Source organism: Microtus ochrogaster, chromosome 8 (genome assembly GCF_000317375.1).
Source record: "Microtus ochrogaster isolate Prairie Vole_2 chromosome 8, MicOch1.0, whole genome shotgun sequence".
Lineage (NCBI taxonomy): Eukaryota > Metazoa > Chordata > Mammalia > Rodentia > Cricetidae > Microtus > Microtus ochrogaster.
The window spans coordinates 33,756,766-33,779,469 of NC_022015.1; the positions used below are offsets into that span (position 1 = coordinate 33,756,766).

A 22,704-nucleotide genomic window follows, 5' to 3' on the forward strand; every position below is an offset into this window, starting at 1 on the left:
GAGTAGCCACACTGTGGGGCTGGGATGCACCCAGGATATGTCTGGTGCTCTGCATCAGTGGTCATGCAACAACTTACCACAGACAGGGTCCATGGGTCTAGGGGTCAGGAGAAGAAATAGTGCATACCTTGTTTCCTGTCCCTACAACTTTGGGCTCTGCTGGTCTAGGGATCTCAGATCCCAAGGGAACCATTCTGGTTCACCCAAGACTTCCCTGGGGTTAGAGCTAAAAGCACTTGGTCTTTTGGGTCCCTTCAGTCCTGGGCAAATGCAAGAGTGTTCTGCCAGGGGATATAGCATACAAAAGGCTGTATCTACAGAGAGAATGATCTCTGTGCTGGCCAGGATGCTAGGTCCTGACAAGGGGAAATCAGGACCATGTTATAGACAAGAAGAGAGATTCAGAAGGAAGGAATTCCTTGAGGGTGTCCCTTAGCACCTGGAAGTCCCATGGAAACTACTACAGAAAACTAGATCCATCCACAACAAAACTGCTGACTGCATTGACCATTGGGGAATGCAGGCTTAGGTTTTCCCCACACAAGGCAAGGAACCCCAGCCATTTCTGAGGGCAAAGGTATCAGAAAGCTCCATCCAAAAGGGCAGCTGTCAGTGCCACTCCACCGCCATGACTGAATGGTAAGTGCTTCCTCTTACCCTCCGGTGACCAATTCCTTCGCCTCCCTTTTCTTCCTCCGGCTTCCCTCCCATCCAACACAACATGTACTCACAGCGGCTAATGTGTCTCTGTGTTTGCATCATTTACCTCTCGGGCGTGCTCAAGGAGTGTGACTCAGCTACGGGAATGAATAGCCCCCAAAGGTGAATGTGAAGTTTTGACCGGGTTCCTCTGGAGTTGAACTGTGGTTTTGCTTTGGTTAGACACAGTTGTCGAGCTGGAGAGATGGCTCAGCAGTTAAGAGCATTGGTTGTTCTGCAGATGACTCAGGGTGAGTTCCCAGCACTCACATGGCCACTTATCTCCTGGCAGTTATCCAGAGGATCCAAGACCCTTTTCTGACCTCTGTGGGCACCCGGCACACAGATGGCACACCAGATGTGCATACAGGCAAAATACCCATACACATTAAACAATTTAATTTTTTTTTTTCTGAGATAGGGTTTCTCTGTGTAATAGCCCTAGCTGTCCTGGAAGTAGCTCTGTAGACCAGGCTGGCCTCAAACTCACAAAGATCCACCTGAGTGCTGGGATTAAAGGTCTACACCACCACTGACTGGCTTTTAAAAAGAATTTAAGTAAATAGTTTTTTTAAAGTGTTTATGCATACTTTCATCATGAGGGCTGTTGTGTTTTTATCAGCTCGGTTAGACTGTGACATTTCCCTCCGTGGTTGGTGTGAGATGTGGTCACAATCAGATATGTTAACACGAAGAACAGCTGTCTAGCTGGTCAAAGACCGCCTACTCGGCTGTTCTGCCACCACCCTTTCTTCTACTTGCTGGATTCCAGATGACCAGAGGAGATTCCCTAGGCAGGGACCAGTGAAGGGTCCCAAACACTTCTCTGCTAGTATCTGCTTTCCAACAGTTGCTTTCTTTGAATGCTGCTTATTTTGTCTCTGCCCAGTAAAACAGAAGTACTTAAGTTCCACAAAAGCAGAGACCTTATCTCGTGTTCACTCTTGCACCTCAGGCCTTCCAGCTGTAACAACCCCAGGTCATTATTCAGCCAGTCTCTTAGCTATTCAGCTAGTCTCTTAGCTATTCAGCTAGTCTCTTAGCTATTCAGCTAGTCTCTTAGTTATTCAGCTAGTCTCTTAGTTATTCAGCTAGTCTCTTAGTTATTCAGCTAGTCTCTTAGCTATTCAGCTAGTCTCTTAGTTATTCAGCTAGTCTCTTAGCTGAATAAGTATGAGGGCACAAAAGCAGCTACAGCGTGCGACATGTAAGGCAGGGGTGTGTGAGCAAGTGTGAAGCAGAACACCGAGACGATGTTTAGGATATACACACGTGCAGGCAACAGAAACAAGTCAGAACAAGGGGCGAGTTAATGAGAACAGCAGCTGATGGTTGGAAGAAAGTTTTAAAAAAATAACAAAAATAAAAACTTTGTAAGAACAGAAATGTGGCCAATTTGGTTTTGTGTCCCAAGGATACACAGTGATGATGGGGCAATGTTAAAAGAGAAAACAGGGAAGCCAATAGCGGTGATACATGCCTTTAATCCCAGCACTCAGGAGACAGAGGCAAGCAGGTGCCTAAGAGCTCCAGGCCAGCAGAGGCCACAGAGTGAGACCCTGTCTCAAAACAAAAACAAACAAATAAAAAGAAAGAAGGGGGAGGGGGGAGCAAAGCAGCCTCCCGAACAGGGCCAGTGGGTTGACAGTGATGCACACGGTCTAGGGTAGCTCCACTGCTTGCTGAACTGGAGGTCACCCCTTAGAACAGACACAGGAAGGTACCCAGTCAGTCATCTCCACTGGGGCACAAGCACTCCAGGGTGAGAAGGTCTCTAAGTGATCCATCCCGTTCCGATGGCATCTTTCCACTTAAGGCCATGGCATCATGGAGGAGGGAAGACTATTCAAATCTCCAGTCCACATTCCTAACCTACGAGTTCTGCAGGCTCACAGCAGCTTCCGCTACACCAACTGAAGTACTGTGGTTAATAGGCTGGAATCCCAAGAAGAACCGGCTGGTGGCAAGGTGGAAGAGCGGTGGTAGTCGGGGGGCTTAGATGCGCCAGCAAGAAAGCAAATGGAGTGCACAACCGAAGTGATCCCGACAGAACCACCCTCCACCCACCTGTCCTCCATCACAGCTAAACATCCCAGCCTGGTTCAAGTCCCACTGAGAGCTAGGCTGAGCTCCTCTTTGGTCTGCAAGCTTTCTCTGCGTGCTCTTTATCCCTAAGGTTTTCACAGACACACAGCCGGCTTCCCGCAGCACCGCTAGCCCCAGCCATGGCCTCCACCGTGACAACGACCTCTTACATCCCTCTCCCAAACGTCCCTGGTTTCCCTCACCGCAAATTCGGTCCCCTCAACCCCCGCATCCCCGGGCGCGCGGCCGGCACAGACCAGGTGAGTGCGCGCGTCGTGAGGACCACCGGCACACCCTAACGCGCCGCCCCGCCTCTGAGCATCACGGATTGGTTGTGCACGGGCTGGCCGCGGCCGATTGGCTCGGGCCACGCGGCCGCCGGTCCTGTTTCACGGTGGGTAGCACCGCAGCTTGGATGCTGCTCGGTCCCGCGGCGGCGGCCAGAGGAGCGTGAGCAGCCGGGAGGGGCGGGCGGGGGAGCGCTTCGAGGAGCCGCTCCCACCGCCCACCCCGACCGCGGCCCGAGCAGCCCGGGCGTCGCGACAAAATCCCGTAGCCCCGGCAGCGGACAAAGGGCCATGCGGGGCTGCAGGCGCTGAGCGCAGCAGGGTGGGCCGGGGGATGTGGGACTGTGCAGGCGGGGCCGGGGGGCCGCAGCGACGCCCCTGAGTGTGGAGCCGCGATGCCGTGGTTCCCGGTGAAGAAGGTCCGCAAGCAGATGAAGCTGCTGCTGCTGTTGCTGCTGCTCACCTGCGCCGCGTGGCTCACGTACGTGCACCGGAGCCTGGTGCGCCCGGGTCGCGCTCTGCGCCAGCGGCTGGGCTACGGGCGAGGTACGCGAGGGCGTGAGGGCCCGGGCCTCCAAGGCGCGGGGGTCTGACTGCCCAGAGCCCACCGCTGTCTTCCTCATCCCAGCTCCGCTATATTGGGGGAGGGGTCGCGGCTCTGTTCGGCAGGACTCCCAGTGACGTCAGCAGTAACGCCGGGGACCCACTTGGGGCGCATCCCTAACCTTTTCGGACTCTGGAATCCGGCTTTGATCCAGTGTTGATAGAGTTAACGGTGGGCTCCTGCAGGCACCCGTACCCTTAGCCAAGAGGCCTGCCAGGCCGTTGCCTACTTAGCAGGGCCTCAGTTTCCTTGTCTACTGGGGGAGGGGGGCGGTAAGGGTGGCGTTGAGGGATCCAGCTGCCTAGAGTGACCAAAACAGTTGGAAACCCTGGCTACACCTGTGACTGGACTGAGACGTCTGTGTGCTAGGGACCAATGCTAACTTGAGTAAATGCTTGTAGTCTACACATTTAAGAGTCGGTAGGGGATGCACAAAGCAGCTCGGGCCTGGCGAGCCTTGTGGGCTAGAAGCAGGGGAGAACCTATGGAGTTGGTGGCCATTGACCCAAACTCTGGTGGAAAAGCTCCAGAGCAGGGTGGGTATCAATGACAGCTAGGTAGAAAAAGACCAGGGACTGGGTCTGAGAATTCCAACCAAGCTGCATATAGCCCAGCCAGGCTGGCTCTGACCCTTGTGACGGCGGCTGTTGAGCTGAGGAAGGGAGCAAGTATCTCCCCTCTGAGAGATCAGAGCAGCACACTGACTTATGACATCCTGGTCCACCCCACCTGATGGATCCGAAAACTCCCTGTTCAGCCCTGCTCCTGTCTCCTATCTGCAGAAGGCCCTCTGCCTCCTCAAGTCCCTGGGCACCTGTTTCCATCTGTCTTCCGCCAGATCCCGAGCCAAGGCCCTGAGACCCATCCCAGCCCCAAAGAAAGTCTGTGGGACATTCCAATCCATGTACCTATAACTGTGACAGCTTCAAGATATCTTGGCACAACTCTATCCCTAAGAGAAGCCTCGCCTCAGCTGTGAGCTAATAGGTCTGGACCCAGAGCTGACCTAGTACCCAATAGACCCAGCCCCCATCAGCTCCCCTTGTGGGTTTCTCAACAGCCATAGGCCTCCTTTCCTCCTGGCTGACTTACTGAGCAATTTGATTCTGACTGAGGCCAACCAGGAAGAGGTGAAGACAGGGAGCCCCGCCGCTGAAAGTTGGCTCATTAGGGCATCTGGATTTGATTCCTCCTAGATGGGTAGGATCTGTTCTGGATCCTGGAGATGAGTGCTGCCCAGTGGCACAGCTAGAAGCAGCCTGGGCCGCACAGAAGGGGCCCCAGCCGTACATACTTTACTCTCGACTGAAGTCCCATCTCCTGTCTGGTCACCTGGGATCCCAGGCACTGCGAGGCTTATGAGAAGCTGTGTGTGCTTACGGTTTTCCTGACGGTATAGTCCGTCTTCAGTGCAGGCAGCATTCAGTGTGTGTCCAGCAGCCTATGCTTCCAGATTTCTCCAAGTGGGGTTGGGGCAGAAGCCTGATGCACACCCTCTGTGCTGAGGCTTAGCTGCTGCAAGATAGTAATGGTAGCCTGGGCTGAGACCCTACTACAGGGTTCCCCAATGAACTCCAGATGCCTGCACTTAGCTCGATGGGCTGTGGTATCCAGGCCAGGCTCTGGGAATTTGACCATGCAAGTCTTGGTTGCTTACTTCCTGGCTGGTCAGGATAGGATCTAGAATGTGAGCAAGCGAGAGGTACCAGAGAGATTTCAAGGGAAGAGCACACAGACAGCCCCTCACCTCGAGATAGTTCAGTCCCATTTGGTATCAGCCATACCTGTACAAGAGCCTGGCTTCTGAGATCTGCACTGAGGCACCGATGTGCACGCAAAGCATGGTTTGAAACAGGAAGGATTCCTGGATCCGGTGTCTCTCCCTGGGAGCACCAGGAGGGACAGGACTGGGATAAAGTGAATCCTCCTGCCTTTGAAGACTCAAATCCAGAAGAGTGGACACTCACCAATGCAGTGGGCACGCAGCTTAGGGAGAAGGTCCAGGAAGTGGGACAAAATAAGGTACTGGGGTGGTCTTCCCCAAACTGGAAGGGCAGTTGTGGACGTGTCTTCACATAGATCTGGGGAGAGTCAGGAGGCAAGTACCCTAGCACATAGGAAAGGCATCGAAGGTGCTAGGCCATCTGCAGTTCTTCCCAAGGCAAAGCCATTTGGAGGATCACCAGATTGGGGTGAGTGTGTATATAGTCCCGGGACCAGAGAAGAACTGGTGAAGGACTCTTTGCACTGCCCACCCACGGTGGGTTCTGGAAGGGCCCCAGATTGAATGAGCAGGAGTGCAGGAGCTTCAGCAATTCTTCCTGCCCCTACCACTCCAGCTGACCCAGCCATAAAGATGCTGACCTTAGAGTCTGGGACCTGACACACTTCCCATGCTATCTGCAGATGGTGAGAAGCTGACTGGGGTGACAGACGGCAGGGGTGTCCGAGCGGTATCATCCACGCAGAGGGCGGAGGACTCCAGTGAAAGTCATGAAGAGGAGCAGGTGGTAAGCAGTGGCCAGAAAAGGCTATGCACAAGAGGCCACTCCTCTTTTGGATGGGTCGTATGTAAGTGTTAGCATCCCAGCCTGGATGCTGTGCCTGGTTAGTGGTGGCTGATCTGCTTGTGTTGTGCCTCCTGTCAATGCATCCTATCTGCCTAGGCACACTGGCTGAGGGTGTCTGTGGAGAGTACTTAGGGACCATGACGTTCTGCTTTGCTGTGTGTCCCTAGATGGACTGTGCAGTAGTGCTACTTCCTGCCTTTAGAACTCTGACATGGCTACCCTTTCCTGCAGCCTGAGGGGCGGGTCCCAAACATGCTGTTTCATGGAGGAGCTAGGAAGCCGCCACCACTGAACCTCACCCACCAGACACCTCCATGGCGGGAAGAAGTGAGCTCTATTGGGCTGGGCTGGGCTGGGCTGGGTTGGGAAGGGGGTGAAGCAGGCTGTATAACAGCTAAAGTCTCCTCTGGCCCCTAGTTCAAGGGACAGGTGAACCTGCACGTATTTGAGGACTGGTGTGGAGGTGCTGTGGGCCACTTGAGAAGGAACCTGCACTTCCCACTCTTTCCTCATGTGAGTACCTCAGGGAAGGATGGGTGGGCACAGTGGGCACGGCGTGCAGGGAGCAGCCAGTCAATGGTTGTTGCACTGCCGGCAGACTCGCACTACTGTGACAAAGTTAGCCGTGTCCCCTAAGTGGAAGAACTATGGACTCCGGATTTTCGGCTTCATCCACCCAGCCAGAGACGGTGAGTAGGTGGGGTATGCCAGGGACAAGGTGTCTTTGAACAGTCCAGTTTCCTGAACCTCTGTCCCGTCGACTAGGAGACATTCAGTTCTCCGTGGCTTCGGATGACAACTCTGAGTTCTGGCTGAGCTTGGATGAGAGCCCAGCGGCTGCCCAGCTTGTAGCCTTTGTAGGCAAGGTAGGTTCTGCCCTCTTGCCCTAGCTCCTCTATCGGCACCACATCTAACTTCAGCGGGTCTCCTGCGACCTCTTGCAAATACAGACCGAATGTCTCAGCTGCCCACAAGGAAAATGTGATCCCTCCTCTGCCCTGCTTGTTTCACCCCTAGACTGGCTCTGAGTGGACAGCGCCTGGAGAATTCACCAAGTTCAGTTCCCAGGTGTCTAAGCCACGACGGTGAGTAGCTGAGGGTGCATTATCAAATGTGCGCGCTTGTGTTGGCACGTGAGGGAGGCTGGGTATCGCCCTTGCCCGTCTTACACAAGTATCATCCTCCTGAGGGACCGACCATCCCAGAGGGATGTAAGATTCTTTCCCTGCTCTCCAGGCTCTTAATCTGTCTGGTGGGAGACAACCCCGGCTCCTTATGTCCACAGGCTCATGGCCTCCCGGAGATACTACTTTGAACTGCTTCACAAGCAAGATGACAAGGGCTCAGACCATGTGGAAGTGGGTGTGAGTGTGACCTGCCCTCTGAAGGAGCTCCAAAGACCATAGCTTTCCTCCCATCCACTTCCCATGTCCTTATTGGACAGGTACTGTAGGTTGGTCCATAGCCCAAAGGGATTTCCAGCCTAGCAGTTGTTCCCGGGCGTGGGCCAAGGTCAGGAGGGCACGTTGTGCCTGCTGGCTGTTAGAGGGACTGCACTGACAAGTGGCCCTTCACCAGGACACGTGGGGGAGAAAGTGTACAGCAGGAAGCATAGCGTGTAAATTCTATATCTGGAGAACTGGCCCCATTTTCTAGCATCTTCTGAGACGCCAAGAATCTGGTAACCAGATCAGGCTATACCCGCAATGCTGTACTGAGCGGCTCAGACTGTCTGGGAGTGGGACAGTGAGGTTTGCATCCCAGGAAGCACCCTGGCCTCGGGAACAAGGGGAGGCTGAGAGATAGAGCCTCGGAAAGTGTGCTGTTATCTTCTTACTGCCGTGACTATCACTGTAACAAAGTACTTGATGAGAAACAGATTAAGGAAGAGTTTGTTTTGGCTCACAGTTTGAGGGTTCAGTCCATCATGGGAGGGGGGCCATGGCAGCAGGCACCTTGAGGTAGCTGGTGACATCACATCTGCAGTCTGGAACAGAGAGATTCATGCTGATGCTCAGCTCACTTTCTCCTTTCTATTCAGTTTTGGACCACAGTCCATGGAGTGGTACTGCCCACATTTTAGGGTAGGTCTTCCCCCCAGTTAACCTCACCTAGACAATCCCTCACAGACATGCCCAGAGGTGTGTCTCCAGTGATTCTAGATGCTGTCAGGTTGAAAATCAGGATCAGCCATCACAGGGAAGAAAGGCAGGGAGCTGGGAGGTAGGAGAAGGGTTCCGCAGCAGGACAAAAGAGCCTGGAGGATGAGGTACAGGAACTATAGTAGGAATGGGGGTTCTTTCTCAGCCTCCATGCCATAGGATATTACATGCCATCCCAACTCAGTAGAGTGGAGACGGGGTTTTGATGGTCCTAGGGAAGCAGAAGTCTTGGTACCCTTAGGACAAGCTAGCAACAGAAGTGCAGAGTGAGTCCCCCAGGAGCCCTAGATTAACAGAGGTGAAAAGAACACATCTGCCAGGAGACTCGGGAGCTGGGGCATGGGGAGCCCATCAGGTGGCAGGTCCTAGGTCTGGGACTTCAGGAAGGCAACATGCAAAACCAGAGGAAAAATGGGATCATAAGGAGGGGATGAAGCTGGATGGGGTCTGGATCTGCCCCTTGAACCCTTCAACTTTGTGGGGCGTCTGTCAGGTGCCTCTCCCTTAAGCCCCTCCCTCCCTCTCTACCCACCAAGCTTCTTCCATCCTTTGAGGATTTCACTCTCTAGTCCCTCACCCCTGAACTAAGGAAGGCCACCTACCACGACCCAACCTCTTTCCTATCCCCACACCCCCAGTGGCGAGCTTTCCTGCCTGGTCTGAAGTTCGAGATCATTGGCTCGGCTCACATTTCCCTGTACACAGGTGCGGGCTGGGTCCTTCCTCAGGGGAATGGCTGGGTTCTGCTGGGCTCAGCATGGGGATGGTGAAGGGTAGGCTGAAGCTCCAGACATCCTTCTGCTCTCAGATGAGTCATCACTGAAGATGGACCACGTGACCCACGTGCCTCAGTCTCCAGCCAGCCATGTAGGGGGATACCCACCAAACAAGGAACCCAGCGCCGACATGCTGCAGCCAGACCCCCGGGACACCTTCTTCCTCAGTAAGAGGAGGCTCCAGGAGAGGGTGAGGATGGAGTGCAGTGAGGCCAGGCCACCAAGTGATGTCCCCCCCCCCCTTTTTTTTAAATAGCTCCTCGGATGGAACCTCTGAGCCTAGAAAATGTACTGGAGCCTTGTGCCTATGCGCCTACCTACGTCCTCAAGGATTTTCCCATAGCCCGATACCAAGGACTACAGTTTGTAAGTACCCAGTGAGAGAGGCTTCCTAAAGCGACGGTTTCCCCAAGCCCTACCCCTAAGCTCTTGGTTCTGCTCGTAGGTGTACCTGTCCTTCATCTATCCCAACGACCACACCCGTCTCACTCACATGGAGACAGACAACAAGTGCTTCTACCGCGAGTCCCCGCTCTACCTGGAAAGGTAGGTTGGGGGTGGGGTATTGTCCTATCAGAAGTGAGGAGAAGGAGCCGCCGTGAAGAAGGTCTTTGATGCCCTTTCTCCTTCAGGTTTGGGTTCTATAAATACATGAAGATGGACAAGGAGGAAGGAGAGGAAGATGAGGAAGAAGAAGTTCAGCGTAGAGCCTTCCTCTTCCTCAACCCCGATGGTGAGTGCCCCATTCCTGCTGCCCTCCCAGCCCTTCTGCCAGATTCTCCACTTACCAGACACTCTCTGCAGACTTCCTGGATGATGAGGACGAGCAGGGACTGTTAGACAGTCTAGAGCCCACTGATGCGTCCCCACGACAGAGCCACAAGACACCCACCCCGACGACCTCCGCTGGAACTACAGCCACCCCTACCCCACCTACGACCAGTCCGCTGGATGAGCAGACCCCCAGACACTCCCGGGCACTGAATTGGGCCCCACGCCCCCTGCCCCTCTTCTTAGGGAGAGCTCCACCTCCCCGAACTGTGGAGAAGTCTCCCTCAAAGGTGTACGTGACCAGAGTGCGGCCTGGACAGCGGTCTTCTCCGAAAGCACTGAGAGACTCACCTTGGCCACCCTTCCCTGGCGTCTTCCTGCGCCCCAAGCCTCTGCCCCGAGTGCAGCTGCGGGTGCCCCCACACCCACCTCGGACCCAGGGCTATAGGACCAGTGGCTCCAAGGTCACAGAACTAAAGCCCCCAGTCAGGGCACAGACCACCCAGAGAGGCCAGGAGGGTCAAGTGCATGGACAGGGACTCACGGTGCCCACAGTGGACTTGAACTCCTCCGTGGAAACACAGCCTGTGACCTCGTTCATGAGTTTGTCTCAGGTGTCTAGGCCACAGCTGCCTGGAGAGGGTGAAGAAGGGGAGGATGATGGGGCCCCTGGTGATGAGGCCACATCAGAAGACAGTGAGGAAGAGGAGGAGCAGGCCGCTGGGCGGCTGCTGGGTCGCTGGCGTGAGGATGCCATCGACTGGCAGCGCACATTCAGTGTGGGCGCCATGGACTTCGAGCTGCTGCGCTCTGACTGGAATGACCTGCGCTGCAACGTGTCAGGGAACCTGCAGCTTCCCGAGGCTGAGGCAGTGGATGTGGTGGCTCAGTACATGGAGCGACTCAATGCACGCCATGGCGGGTACGGGGCAGGTTGCGAGAGGGCGTGGTGTTCCCTGCGGGAATCCCAGACCTTTCTTGGCTCTCAGCAGCTCTCTGATCCCCCTTTCCCTCTCCAGTGATGAGTGTCTTACCCAGGTTGAAGGGCTCTCTGGAGCCTCACTCCAGACTGGCTTCATATCCCTTTACTGCCAAGCACCAAGTCCGTCGTCTTGGACCGAAACTCTAAGATGAACTGCCAGGGTTAGCCAGGCCGTGAGAGAGCCTTTTTAGGGACAAGAGACACTGAAGGGCCAAGCTCAGGACCGCCAAGCCTCTCCTTGTAGAGTTTTGAAGGGTCTAGGGGACTATGTCTAACTCAAGGGGGAGAGCCCAGGACCCCTGTTACTGATCCCCCTTGGCCTGTTAGGTCTTAGGATTCCAAGTTGTTTCCACCCCGTTTTGAGAGAGCCTATGGCCATAATTTTTCTTTGAGGGAGTTCTCACGAGAGTCTGTTCTGTACAGTGTCAGCCTAGAGGAAAGGTAGAACCTTCTGTGGACCTGGATGAATACAGGGTCATCAAGACAAGGTGTCCAGCCGATGGTTAGAAAGAGCCAGGCTCACCAGGAAGTTTTGAACAGGGCAGGGGTTGTCCTGCTGCTCCAGAGGACAAGAGCGCGACAGTCCTAAAGTAGGGCAGTGAGGAGGTGGCCTAAGACCCTCCCACCATTGGTGGTTCAAAGGACAGATTTCCCGAAAGCAGCCTGTGGGGACAGACTGTCCACCCTGAGTGGTCAAGGCATGACCTCACTTTTGCACATCTGGGTCCTAGGGTGTGGTAGCCCCAAGGAGTAACCTAGCGTGTTTGGTTGTGGGGGCAGAGGTTCCTGTGTTGGGTGCGGTTGAGTCACACTGGCTGATGGGTTCCTGTAGAAGCACTGGCTGTCGCCAGAAGATAGGAAGCAGAATGAATGAATAGCTTGAGGCCTGAGAATAATTGCCTGAGACAAAATGGAGGGGCCTGCTGGAGGTGGGGCCCGGCCAGGGAGGACTGACATCCTCCTCTGGGGGCTCTGTAGAAGGCTACCCACAGCAGAAGAGGATTGAAACAGCAAAGAAACTTAGGCATAGTAAATCATCTGGGAGAACCTGACAATCCTGGGCTCACAGCACGGTCCTAGTGTACCCTTCCCTCCTCCTTCCTGCTGCTGGGGGGGGGGGGGGCGGGGTGTAGGTGAAATGTGGGAAGGTCAGCCTGTGTCTGGGAACTACCTAGTGGGTTACAGTTGCTATTTAGTCCGAGGAGCGTGGTTGCGTGGTTCTTGGGGGTGAAGTGGGACGTGGGAGGATTTAAGTGGAATTACGGTCTTTGGCTAATCAGCCCTGCCCCGCAGGCGCTTCTCGCTTCTGCGCATCGTGAACGTGGAGAAGCGCCGTGACTCCGCACGAGGAAGCCGCTTCCTCCTGGAATTGGAATTGCAAGAGCGCGGAGGCGGCCGCCAGCGCCTATCAGAATATGTCTTCCTGCGATTGCCTGGAGCACGCATTGGGGATGAGGATGGAGAAAGTCCTGAACCCCCTCTTGCCGCCTCCATCCCACCAGACAGTCGCCCAGAGCTCTGCCGGCCATTGCATCTGGCTTGGCGACAGGATGTCATGGTTCACTTCATTGTGCCAGGTATGTGCGCTTCAAGCGGGGAGGGGGAGGCTAACGCCATGGGCATGGGTGACTGAAGGGGATCTTCCAAATGGGAAACCATGCTATCCAGTCATGCTAGCTCAGTGGCACCCCCCTCTTTCAGTAAAGAATCAGGCTCGCTGGGTAGTGCAGTTCCTGTCAGATATGACCGCGCTGCATGTGCATACGGGGGACTCGCACTTCAATATCATCTTAGTGGACTTTGAGAGCGAGGACATGGATGTGGAGCGGGCCTTGCGTGCAGCTAAGCTACCTCGGTAATGACGGTTACCACCAGCACCTAGTGAGGTCAAATCTCCTCTTGTGGGAGGTGGGTTGTCCTGATACCATCTACCCTTGGTTCCTGTGATTCCTTCATTTCCCCAGGTACCAGTACCTGAGACGAACTGGAAACTTTGAACGCTCTGCAGGCTTGCAAACTGGAGTGGATGCAGTGGAGGTCTGTGGGCCAGTCAAGGGCTTAGGGGAAAGGAATGAGGGTGCTGAGCACACCTTGGGGAGGTGGGCAGGGCTCAGACCTCCCAACCTACAGGACCCCAGCAGCATCGTTTTCCTCTGTGACCTGCACATCCACTTCCCACCCAACATCCTGGACAGCATCCGCAAGCACTGTGTGGAGGGCAAGCTGGCCTTCGCCCCTGTGGTCATGCGTCTGGGCTGTGGGAGTTCACCGTGGGACCCACACGGTAAGGACCTTCGTGTTCCCCAGGAACTCCAGTTTCTCAAAACCACCAGGGCAAAAATCCAAGCCTAACCTCCCGGGTAAGCCTAGGGACCCTAGCAATAGCTCATAGGACCCAGAAGTGCAGGGTCATAAGACCCTTTCCTCTGTGGACTTAGGAGTTTGTGGGTTATGATCAAATACCAACCCCTCTAAGAGTCTCCAAAATGAGGAGGCTTCTTGGAATTCCTCCCGAGGTCCTCGAGTCCTCCTCGGGAGAGAATGTTAAGGATGATCACCCTCCCCACCTCAAGGTTACTGGGAAGTGAACGGATTCGGCCTCTTCGGGATCTTTAAGTCGGACTTTGACCGGGTAGGAGGCATGAACACTGAGGAGTTCCGTGACCAATGGGGAGGCGAGGACTGGGAACTTCTGGACAGGTGACTGCCCTCCCCTACCTCACACTGAGACCTCTCCTCTTCCTCCAATGCTAAACTGACCCTGACAGGATCACAAAACCCTTCCACCTGCCCCACTCCCAAGAACCCTTCCCACCTCCGGGCTTCTCCAGTCTCAGGGCAGCCCTGAGCCCCAGCAGAGAACCAGGGCTTTGATTTTGCCACCCACCCATCCCAGGGTCCTGCAGGCAGGGCTGGAGGTGGAGAGGCTTCGACTACGGCACTTCTACCACCACTACCATTCAAAGCGGGGCATGTGGGCCACACGCAGCCGCAAAGGTGCCCGCACGCAGCGATCCTGAAGACCCGGCAGCCCTCGCGTCACTGGGCTCTGAGACAGCAGCTAGACGCTGCACCCTGTGCCTGATTTAGGCTCTGCCACCACCTGTGCTGGCCCCTCAACACCTCCTCTGTGACTCTGGATAGGCAGCCTTCATGGCAGGGCTGGTACCTTGGTCCCCATACTCCCTGATGATTTCTGTGAAATTTTCCGTAGCAATGACATTGTTTTCAGAATTTACAAGAGTTCTGTCTGTTCTGTTTTTTATTCAGAATGAAATGAAATATTTTTTTTAGTTCTGACTTGTTCTCTGTGACTCTTCTCTTGTGAGGCAGAGCCCTGGTTACCAGAGCGGCTGTGGGCAATGCATCCTCCCCTCCCACACCCACTTCCTGCCTTTAGCTTCTGTGTTTCCACCTGGTTTCTGTGGAGTCTGGCTGCTCAGAGCAGACATTGCATGAGACCTTCCCACACAGGAACTGTCGCTGAGCCAGCATATGCGGAGACACCAAGTCTCTAGCATGACCTTTATCTGTCACTCCACAGGAGAGGACCCACACAACCAGAGCAGACACTCCAAAGCCCCACGTGGCCTTCTCTATGTCTAGTTCAGATGAAGTGCCCCTTCTTACAGATGTTTTACAAGAAAAGCATTGGATTTAAGAATACGTGTCCTGGGGCCTGAAGAGATGGCTCAGTGGCTAAGAGCACTCGCTGCTCTTGCAGAGGACTTGGGGTTAGTTTCCAGCACCCACATGGTGTCTCACAATTAAACCTAACCCTGGTCCCAGGGATCCAACACCCTATTGATAGGTCACCTGGGACACACACATATGTGTAGGCAAAACACTCATCATATGTGTGTGTGTACATGTCTGTGTGTATTAAGCCTTAAAGAAAAATTAAAAGAAAATGTGCTACAGCCAGACATGGTGGCATACACCTTTAATCCCAGCATTTGGAAGAAAGACTGTAACAAAATCTGTGGCCCAAATACATAATGAGACCCTATCTCAGAAAATAAAGAAGAAGGCAGCATGCTACCAGGGCTGGCAGGATGAATCAGCAGCTGAATCTGATGACCCAAGGAACCACATAATAGAACTAGCCTCCTACAAGTTGTCCTCTGGCCTCCATAGCATGCCATCGCACACAAATACATTAAAAAAAAAATATCGCAAGTTAAAGAAAAGAACCTCCTCTTTTGGAAAAAAAAATGACGTGGGCTCTGCTGGAGAGCTGGCTTGGCAAATCTGCTCTTGCAGAAGCTAGAATTCAGTTCCCAGTTTGCATGGTGCCTCCCAACCGTCCAGGACTCCAGTTCCAAGGGATCCAACACCGTCTTCTGATCTCCGCACACACCAGACCTGCACACACGTGGTACAATACATGCACACTCATGAGCACATGCACACAAAATGTGAGCTGGAAAGACAGCTCAGCACTTAGGCACCGCTGCTCTTCCAGAGAACCTGAGTTAGAACCTGGCGTTCATATCAGGCAGTTCACAATTGCTTGTAACTTTCAGATTTAGGGGACCCAACATTCTCCTCTGGTCTCTGTGAACACCGGCACACAGATGGCATACACACATTCGCATAAATAAAAATAAAAGCCTTTAAAATTAAAACAACACAACAAAAACCAAACCATGCATGCAGACAAGCCCCATCACTCAGGAGGCTAAGCAGGAAGGTTTCAAGTTTGAGGCCAACATTGACTATAGCAAGACTGTGTCAAAGTGGGGTGGAGAATACCAAAAAAGAAACATCGTTGGCCCAGTGGCAGGGTGGCACACACCTTTAATCCCAGCACTCGGGAGGCAGAGGCAGAGGCAGGCGGATCTGTGTGAGTTCAAGGCCAGCCTGGTCTACAGAGCAAGTTCCTGGACAGCCAAGGCTACACTGAGAAACACCATCTCAAGAAAAGAAAGAAAGAAAGAAAGAAAGAAAGAAAGAAAGAAAGAAAGAAAGAGAGAGAGAGAGAGAGAGAGAGAGAGAGAGAAAGAAACAAAGAAACAAAGAAACAAAGAAACAAAGAAACATAGTTAAAAGATAAGGAAAGGGGAAAAGCCATAAGTAAAAGGAAAGTGAAGCAGATTAATCTATTAATTTTAGAAGTCTGTGCCAGCAGGCTGTTCTCTCTCTCTCTCTTTCTCTCTCTCTCTCTCCCTACCGCCCAACCAGGGTCTCTCTACATAGCCCTGACTGACTGTCCTGATTCTTAAAATGTAGGCCAGGCTGACCTCTAACTCAGGAAGAGCTACCTGCCTCTGCCTCCCAGTGCTGGGACCAAAGGTGTGAGCTACCTTGCCCTGATATGTTAAGGTGTTTTCAATGAGCACCAGCCAGAGGGCAGGACTCCTCCTTGGAGGACTTACATCCTAGCACAGTAGTGGGTAGGGCTGTTGGGTGCTGCACCAAACAGACATGCTAGTACAATGTCTGACATCATCGTGTCAGTTAAAGGCAAGTGTTGTAAGGAATAAGGCCAGAAAAGAAAGTAGCACATCTGAGTGGTACTGCATTTGTGGTAGGCAGGACGAGCAATCCTGCAAAGGCCTTCCTGGCCCTCTGGGCGGGAGAACAAGCAAATATTTGAGGAAAATTTAGAAAACTGATGATGAAAACAATGAAAATAGAAATTATGGCTGGCACTTAGGTAGAAAAATGTAAAAAGTTAAATAAGATCTTTGCAAAAATAAAAGCCACTTTAGTATTTGGGATCTGAGTGCTAGAATGTTTCACTGGCATACAAAAATCCCTGAAATTTATCCCCAGAACCCGCACAAAACTATCAATTAAAAAAGAAAGGAAGAGGGCTGGAGAGATGGCTCAGAGGTTAAGAGCACTAGCTGCTCTTTCAGAGGTCCTGAATTCAATTCCCAGCAACCACGTGGTGGTTCACAACCATCTGTAATGAGATCTGGCGCCCTCTTCTGGCATGCGGGCATACATGGAGGCAGAATGTTGTATACATAATAAATAAATAAATAAAATTTTTTTTTTAAAAAAAAGGAAGAACAGCTGGGCAGTGATGGCACACGTCTTTGATCCCAGCACTCGGGAGGTAGAGACAGGCAGATCTTTGTGAGTTCAAGGCCAGCCTGGTCTACAGAGTGAGTTTCAGGACAGCCAGAATGGTGACACAGAGAAACCTCATCCCGAAAAACCAAAATAAGTAAGAAAGAAAGAACAAACGAACATCATACAGAATGAAATGCTAAATAACACAGATAAAGAACCAGATATAGTAGCACACAGTTGTAATTCCAGGATTTAGGAGGCTGAGGCAGGAGGATGACCACAAGTTAGAAGCCAGCCTGGTCTACAGAGTGAGTTCTAGCCAACTAGAACTCTATAATAAGATCCTGCCTCAAATACAGAAAAGAACAACAAGCTGGGTGGTGGTAGTGCACGCCTTTAATCCCAGCACCCAGGAGGCAGAAGCAGGCGGATCTCTGTGAGTTCGAGGCCAGCCTAGTTCCAGGACAAGCTTCAAAAACTTCAGCGAAACCCTGTCTCACAAAACCAAAAGAAGGAGGAGAAGGAAAAGGAGAAGAAGAAGAAAAGAAAGAAAAAAGAAAACGACAAAAGTGGCCCAGGAAAAGACAGTAGTTGACAAAGCACAAATAGGGAAACCACAACCAAGCAAGGTGACAGAGATAAAACAAATGAAAACTTCCCCAAAGTAAATAAAGACCAGAGTCAAAGGAACCCTGAGTGATGAGTACATATGCAAATGAAGCGGCTAGATTTCCAGGGAGACCTCCACAGCAAAAGGCAGGGTGGTGGAAGGCTCTGCTAACCTGGGAGGTAGGCGCTGTGGAACTCAGCAAGATCTCTGATAAATCCTATCTAGATGAGAGGGCCTCAAGTGGTTGGGCAAGGTACTGCATGCCTTTAGTCCCAGCACTCTGGAGACAGGCAGGTGGATCTCGCTTGGTCTACAAAGTAAGACCAGGACAGCCAGGGTATGTAAAGAGACCCTGTCTCAAAGTGAGTCACAGGTGAGCACTAGGGCTAGCCAAGAGCTCCACAGAAGCAGTAGCCTCAGGAGGGGATTCACAGAACCAGAGAAGCAGTCTTCAAGACGGGCTAAAACCCCACCACTAAGAGAAACAGACTGTCCCCTTGGAGGAAGTGTCTAGGAAGTGGCCCAGACAGAGATGACTATCAACAAATCTAACAAGACCCCATTTTGTCAGTAAGCCACACCCCAATCACCCCCGTTCTGCTGCTACTCAAAGTTGGAAATGTCTCTAGATGCTGCTTGTGATGGGACATGTCTTTATTCCCATCTTTAAAGAAGCAGAGGCAGGAAAATTTCTGTGAGTCCAAAGCCAGCCTGGTCTACATAGAGAGTTCTAGGGCAGCCAGAGCTACACAGAGAAACCCTGAAACAGATTGTGACTTGCTGTACCATTTATGCACTTTATGGAAACTCATTTAATCTTATGGAGCCTCGGTTTCACCATCTATAAGTGGAGGTAGTCATAGCTCCACTCTCCTGGAGTTTTTGTGAGATTAAGGGCAGAGTATGAACAAAGAATTCATCACCCTGCCTGGTGCATCATCATTTAGGGGCCAGCATTAGCCACACTCTAGGGACAACTCACTGCCATGCGGCAGTACTTCCCATCACCACACCTTCTGCAGGATGCCACCCGCATCTTTTCTCTCCGAATTCCTTCCCTGCAAAGGCTAACTGCACACACACACAGAAACATACACACACTCATGCACACACTCGCACATGCATGCACACATATGTGCACAAGCACAGGACCTCCCATTTTTTTACCTTATTACCGTACTGATGTCTTTGGTACTTTGCTCTGCCACAGACTGCACTGCTGTTATCGCTGCAAGGCCAGGAGTCCTGGGTGTCACACGAGCCTCTCCCAGAAGTGCCTGGTGCACAGGCTAAGGTGAACTTGAACAATGAATGGATTCATGTGGATGGACTGACAGGCAGGTGGACATGTTCCCACACGTGTTGGTGACCTGGACTGGAACTCCTCAGCTAACTTCCACCCTCGGGGTGTAAGTCTGAGATTGGAGCATGGGCAGTGATGATGAAACCAGCATGGCCATGGGCCCAGGATGGGATAGGGGAGCATAATGTCTGGGAAGGCATAGAGTGCCATCCATGGGGCAAGTCTGGGTAGGCTTTGTGAAAGAGGCAGTCTTTGGGCAGGCATGATGACCTCAGACTCCTGGACACCACCAGCACAAGGATGTGCACCACTGGTCTCAGCTCAGGTTCCTGCACCCGGCTAGTTCATCAACTCATACCAAAGCAGTGCTGGCATGCCCTCACCCTGCCCCTCGGGCTTCATGAGCACCCGGAACCTCCTTAACCTGTCTGTGCCCCAGCATACACATGACATTTGCGTCTGGAAGATCCTGCTGTTACTATCCCAACACTGTTCTTAGTAAGCCAATTCCCTCGCCCTTGTACTACCCACAGTCTCCCAGCCCATACGCTCACCCGCTCACCCAGTGTCCCTCCCCCAGCTCTTTCCTCAAGTGCAAAATTCTCCCACTCCTCCTCCATTTAGGAACTTCTCCCGCCCCACCCATGATTTTCACTCTTCTTGGGAGGTAACAGCCACTGGGAGAGTGGCAGAAAGGTGACAGCCCATCCTCTGTCTTCATAATCACTCTTCATGATCCTGAGTTCGAGGTTCTAGGCCTGATTATAGCAGAAACGCAACCATCCATCTCTACGCGCCTTGAGTAAACTTACTTTCTGTATCAGTCCACCTCCTCCTGGAAGCCCCACTGCATCCTCCCCAGCCTCTCTCCAAGAAAAGGAAGAGGGACACTCACAGCTGAGGGGACACTGGACACAGGGGTCAAATACAGATCTAAACATGGGGCTGAGAGAGGAACAGTCTCCCTGAACATTACTGATCCCCGAAGCCAGATAGCCATTAAAGGAAGTACCCAGATTCCAAGCTTTTCAGGGACACTGAGCCCTAAAAAGGTGGATACAGCTCTCAGTCCCCACATCACAACTGGGGTACCTACAGCACTCCGCCAAGTGGACCCCCAAAGCCGACTCTGGCCTTCCGTTCAGTTGCCATTCATGCTCATCAGGTACCTTCTTATCTGGCTACAGCCACACCTAAGCCCCCTGCAGCCGTGTGTAATTATGGCCCTCCGCTTAGCACTCTCCTGGAACCCTTTGTCCCCTCTGCCCCCCAGCCTGGCTGCTGTGGGGCTCTGGGTGGACCTAGCACATACAGGGCGGGCCTCTTCAGATCAGGCGTGTGCCTCCAGGCCTCAAGGCGCCGCACAAACTTGTCTCCCAGGATTTTTCCACACGAAACACGTCTCCCAGGGAAGCAACCGGTCTGATGAGATGGGCGTGCAACGTTCCCACCCCACCCTCGGGTGCCCCCACGGTACCATCTCCAAACAGAAGCTGTTGCCCACAGGAGCTGGGCCCTGATGGAGCCCACCACAGAATCTCGGACCCAGATGGAGCCCAGGAGGAGTTGTCCTACATCGGTGGCCTCCAGAATGAGCCAAGGGGCCAGTGGGATCCAGACCAGAAGCAAGGTAGGTTGCCCAGCCCTGGCCTCCACCCATGACCCGTAGACCCAAGCCAGACTCTATCCTGGAGGGGCTTCACCCTCCACGCTATCTCCCCAGCAACCTCTGGCCTCTGACTCCCACCCTCCATCCCTTCCTACTCACCCTGGCTTTGCCCTGATGCTATTTTCTCTGAACACTTCCCACTTCCAGGCTTCTGCTCCTAGTCACCCCGTGAAAGCAAATGTCTTTAAGGGGCCAGGACTCAAGGATGAGTGCCCGGTGTGGGAGAGAGAGCTCAGACTGAGCCCAGGGACTAGGTTCTAGAAAAGACAGAGCCTTAGGAAATAATCGCAGGAATGCTTTCGGGAAGCACACGGGGCATGCAGAGGCAGCTCGTCCCTCTACTCCAGCTCCCAGCTTTTTCCTTTAACCCCCCCAATCTGCCTGGATGCCAAGCCTAACTCACAAGCTGGTCTACCTGGCAGGGGTGCTTGGGAGACCTTCTAGGGACAAGCACTGATGCCCCTCATTTCCAGCCCTCCCATTTTCTCTAGTCCAGCCCTCCCCCCCAGCCTCCTGGCCCCCCCAGCCTGGCAGGTGCTGACATGAGCCTAGGCCCCTCTGAGTCAACCCCTTAGGGCGGCTCCGCCTGCCTGCCCTGACTCATTTGTTGGGAACGGGCCTCCCACCCCAGGCCTGGGGGGCAGAAGCTGGGGAGAGGTGCCAGAGAGGGCCAGGCAGCCCTTCTGAAGACTCTGTAGAGGTGGAGTCTAAGTGAGTTTCTAGGTTTGCAGGTCACGAGGTGGACATTTGTCTACCTCACTGGTCAGTCTTACTGAGTTGTCAGGTCCAGGTCTAGGGTCATCATGGGGCTGCTTTTGCCCTTAAAACCCCAGCACTCAAGTTCTTTATCCTTACCAGGACTCTATAAACATGAAACTCTCTCTGGATGCCAACCCTGCCTGGACCTCACCAAGCCCAGTCCCAGATGTCTTGGAGGCTGCCTGGTCTTTGATGCTACAGAGCTCCCAACCCCCAGGCTGGGACACCCCTTCTCATATGGCTTTGAGTGACAGGCCCCTACAGGCTCCGTGTCCTATTCTCGTTCTTAGAGCGCTGGCACCCACGGGGCTTGGTCTGGGCTTGGAAGGCTGAGAGCAAGTAGAACCCAAGTCACTGCGGCCCCGTTCTGGGATAGGACAAGAGAGAAGGCCGGGCCGTGACTCGAGGACGCGCTGGGCCTGTTCTTCCGCCCAAATTCCACCTTAAGCAGGCAGAGGCCCCTCCCTCCCACCTGGCCCAGGTGTCCCCGCCCCCAGCCAAGCTCTGGGCTGGGCGGGCGTCTGTCTAAGAGAGCCAGCCAGGAAGAGACTTCTGGAACCGGGCCTTGAGGGACAAGACCGGGAAGAGGCCCAGGACAGGTGGGGTGGCTAGTTGCCCCTGTCACTATGCAGGAGGGTAACTTCCTGCTGTCTGCCCTGCAGCCTGAGGCTGGTGTTTGCTCCCTGGCGCTGCCCTCGGACCTGCAGCTGGATCGCCGGGGTGCTGAGGGGCCGGAGGCTGATAGGCTTCGAGCCGCCCGAGTCCAGGAGCAAGTCCGAGCCCGCCTCCTGCAGTTGGGCCAGCAGTCGCGGCACAATGGGTCTACTGAGCTTGATGGCGCCGTCGAGACCGCCAGAGGTAGGCCAACTGGGGCATGGGGGGCAACAGAGAGGTGATAAAGGGGGTAGTGGTGACAGTGACAGGTACAGGTGGCCAGGGCAGCGGTGGCGGTGCCAGGGGCAGAGGCCATACAAGCTCGGGGTTCAGGCCTTGACTCACCTCACTGAGGCCTGCTCTGAGTCACTGCCCCGCCCCAGCAGGCATGGGGAGCAGCCTGGGTGGGGCATCCCTCCTCCCCAGCCAGGACAGGGGTCCATGGCTGGGCCCACCCACTCCCCTAAGTTGGGAAGACAACAAGGAGGACAACAACACCTGTTGGCAACCCCTCCCATCACCACAGAAACCGGGCTCTCTTGAGGTCTCAGATAGAGGGGCCAAGGTGCTAACTAGACGGGATTGAGAAGAACAGTAGTATGAGAGACCAATAATCCTGGATAGAGCCCTGGATAGAGCCCAGGTCTGTCTGGAGCAGGGGCTCCCTGAGGAATTACAGAACTGGGCCTACCAGGAGTGACCCAGATACTCTGTGAGAATAGCCTGTAGGGTTCTCTTCAGGGGCTTGC

The 22,704-nt window shown here is 53.7% G+C and overlaps 2 protein-coding genes across 2 annotated transcripts in view; both read left to right on the plus strand.

The window, feature by feature from the left end:
* Nucleotides 1-3,141: 3,141 nt before the first annotated feature.
* B4galnt4 (beta-1,4-N-acetyl-galactosaminyltransferase 4) lies at nucleotides 3,142-14,234 on the plus strand. Its single transcript, XM_005351492.2, has 20 exons — nucleotides 3,142-3,617; nucleotides 6,082-6,185; nucleotides 6,477-6,572; nucleotides 6,663-6,758; nucleotides 6,844-6,934; nucleotides 7,011-7,111; nucleotides 7,263-7,330; nucleotides 7,531-7,609; nucleotides 9,046-9,112; nucleotides 9,216-9,350; nucleotides 9,440-9,549; nucleotides 9,629-9,729; nucleotides 9,816-9,916; nucleotides 9,988-10,876; nucleotides 12,230-12,513; nucleotides 12,638-12,791; nucleotides 12,901-12,973; nucleotides 13,067-13,220; nucleotides 13,510-13,636; nucleotides 13,833-14,234. The coding sequence occupies exons 1-20, from the start codon at nucleotides 3,467-3,469 to the stop codon at nucleotides 13,954-13,956; spliced, it is 3,105 nt and encodes a 1,034-aa protein (XP_005351549.1). The 5' UTR covers nucleotides 3,142-3,466; the 3' UTR covers nucleotides 13,957-14,234.
* Nucleotides 14,235-20,392: 6,158 nt separating this feature from the next.
* The window catches only part of Pkp3 (plakophilin 3), a 10,274-nt gene continuing 7,962 nt past the window's right edge, over nucleotides 20,393-22,704 (plus strand). Inside the window, exons 1-2 of the mRNA XM_005351493.2 lie at nucleotides 20,393-20,503; nucleotides 21,964-22,159. Of these exons, the coding sequence (XP_005351550.1) occupies nucleotides 20,393-20,503; nucleotides 21,964-22,159 (307 nt within the window). The remainder of the gene's footprint in view (nucleotides 20,504-21,963; nucleotides 22,160-22,704) is intronic.

Coding starts and splice junctions, on each gene's coding strand:
- B4galnt4 (XM_005351492.2), top strand. CDS start 3,467: ATGCCGTGGTTCCCGGTGAAGAAGGTCCGCAAGCAGATGAAGCTGCTG. Junction 9,351..9,439: donor CCGGGACACCTTCTTCCTCA/GTAAGAGGAGGC, acceptor TTTTTTAAATAG/CTCCTCGGATGGAACCTCTG. Junction 13,637..13,832: donor GACTGGGAACTTCTGGACAG/GTGACTGCCCTC, acceptor CACCCATCCCAG/GGTCCTGCAGGCAGGGCTGG.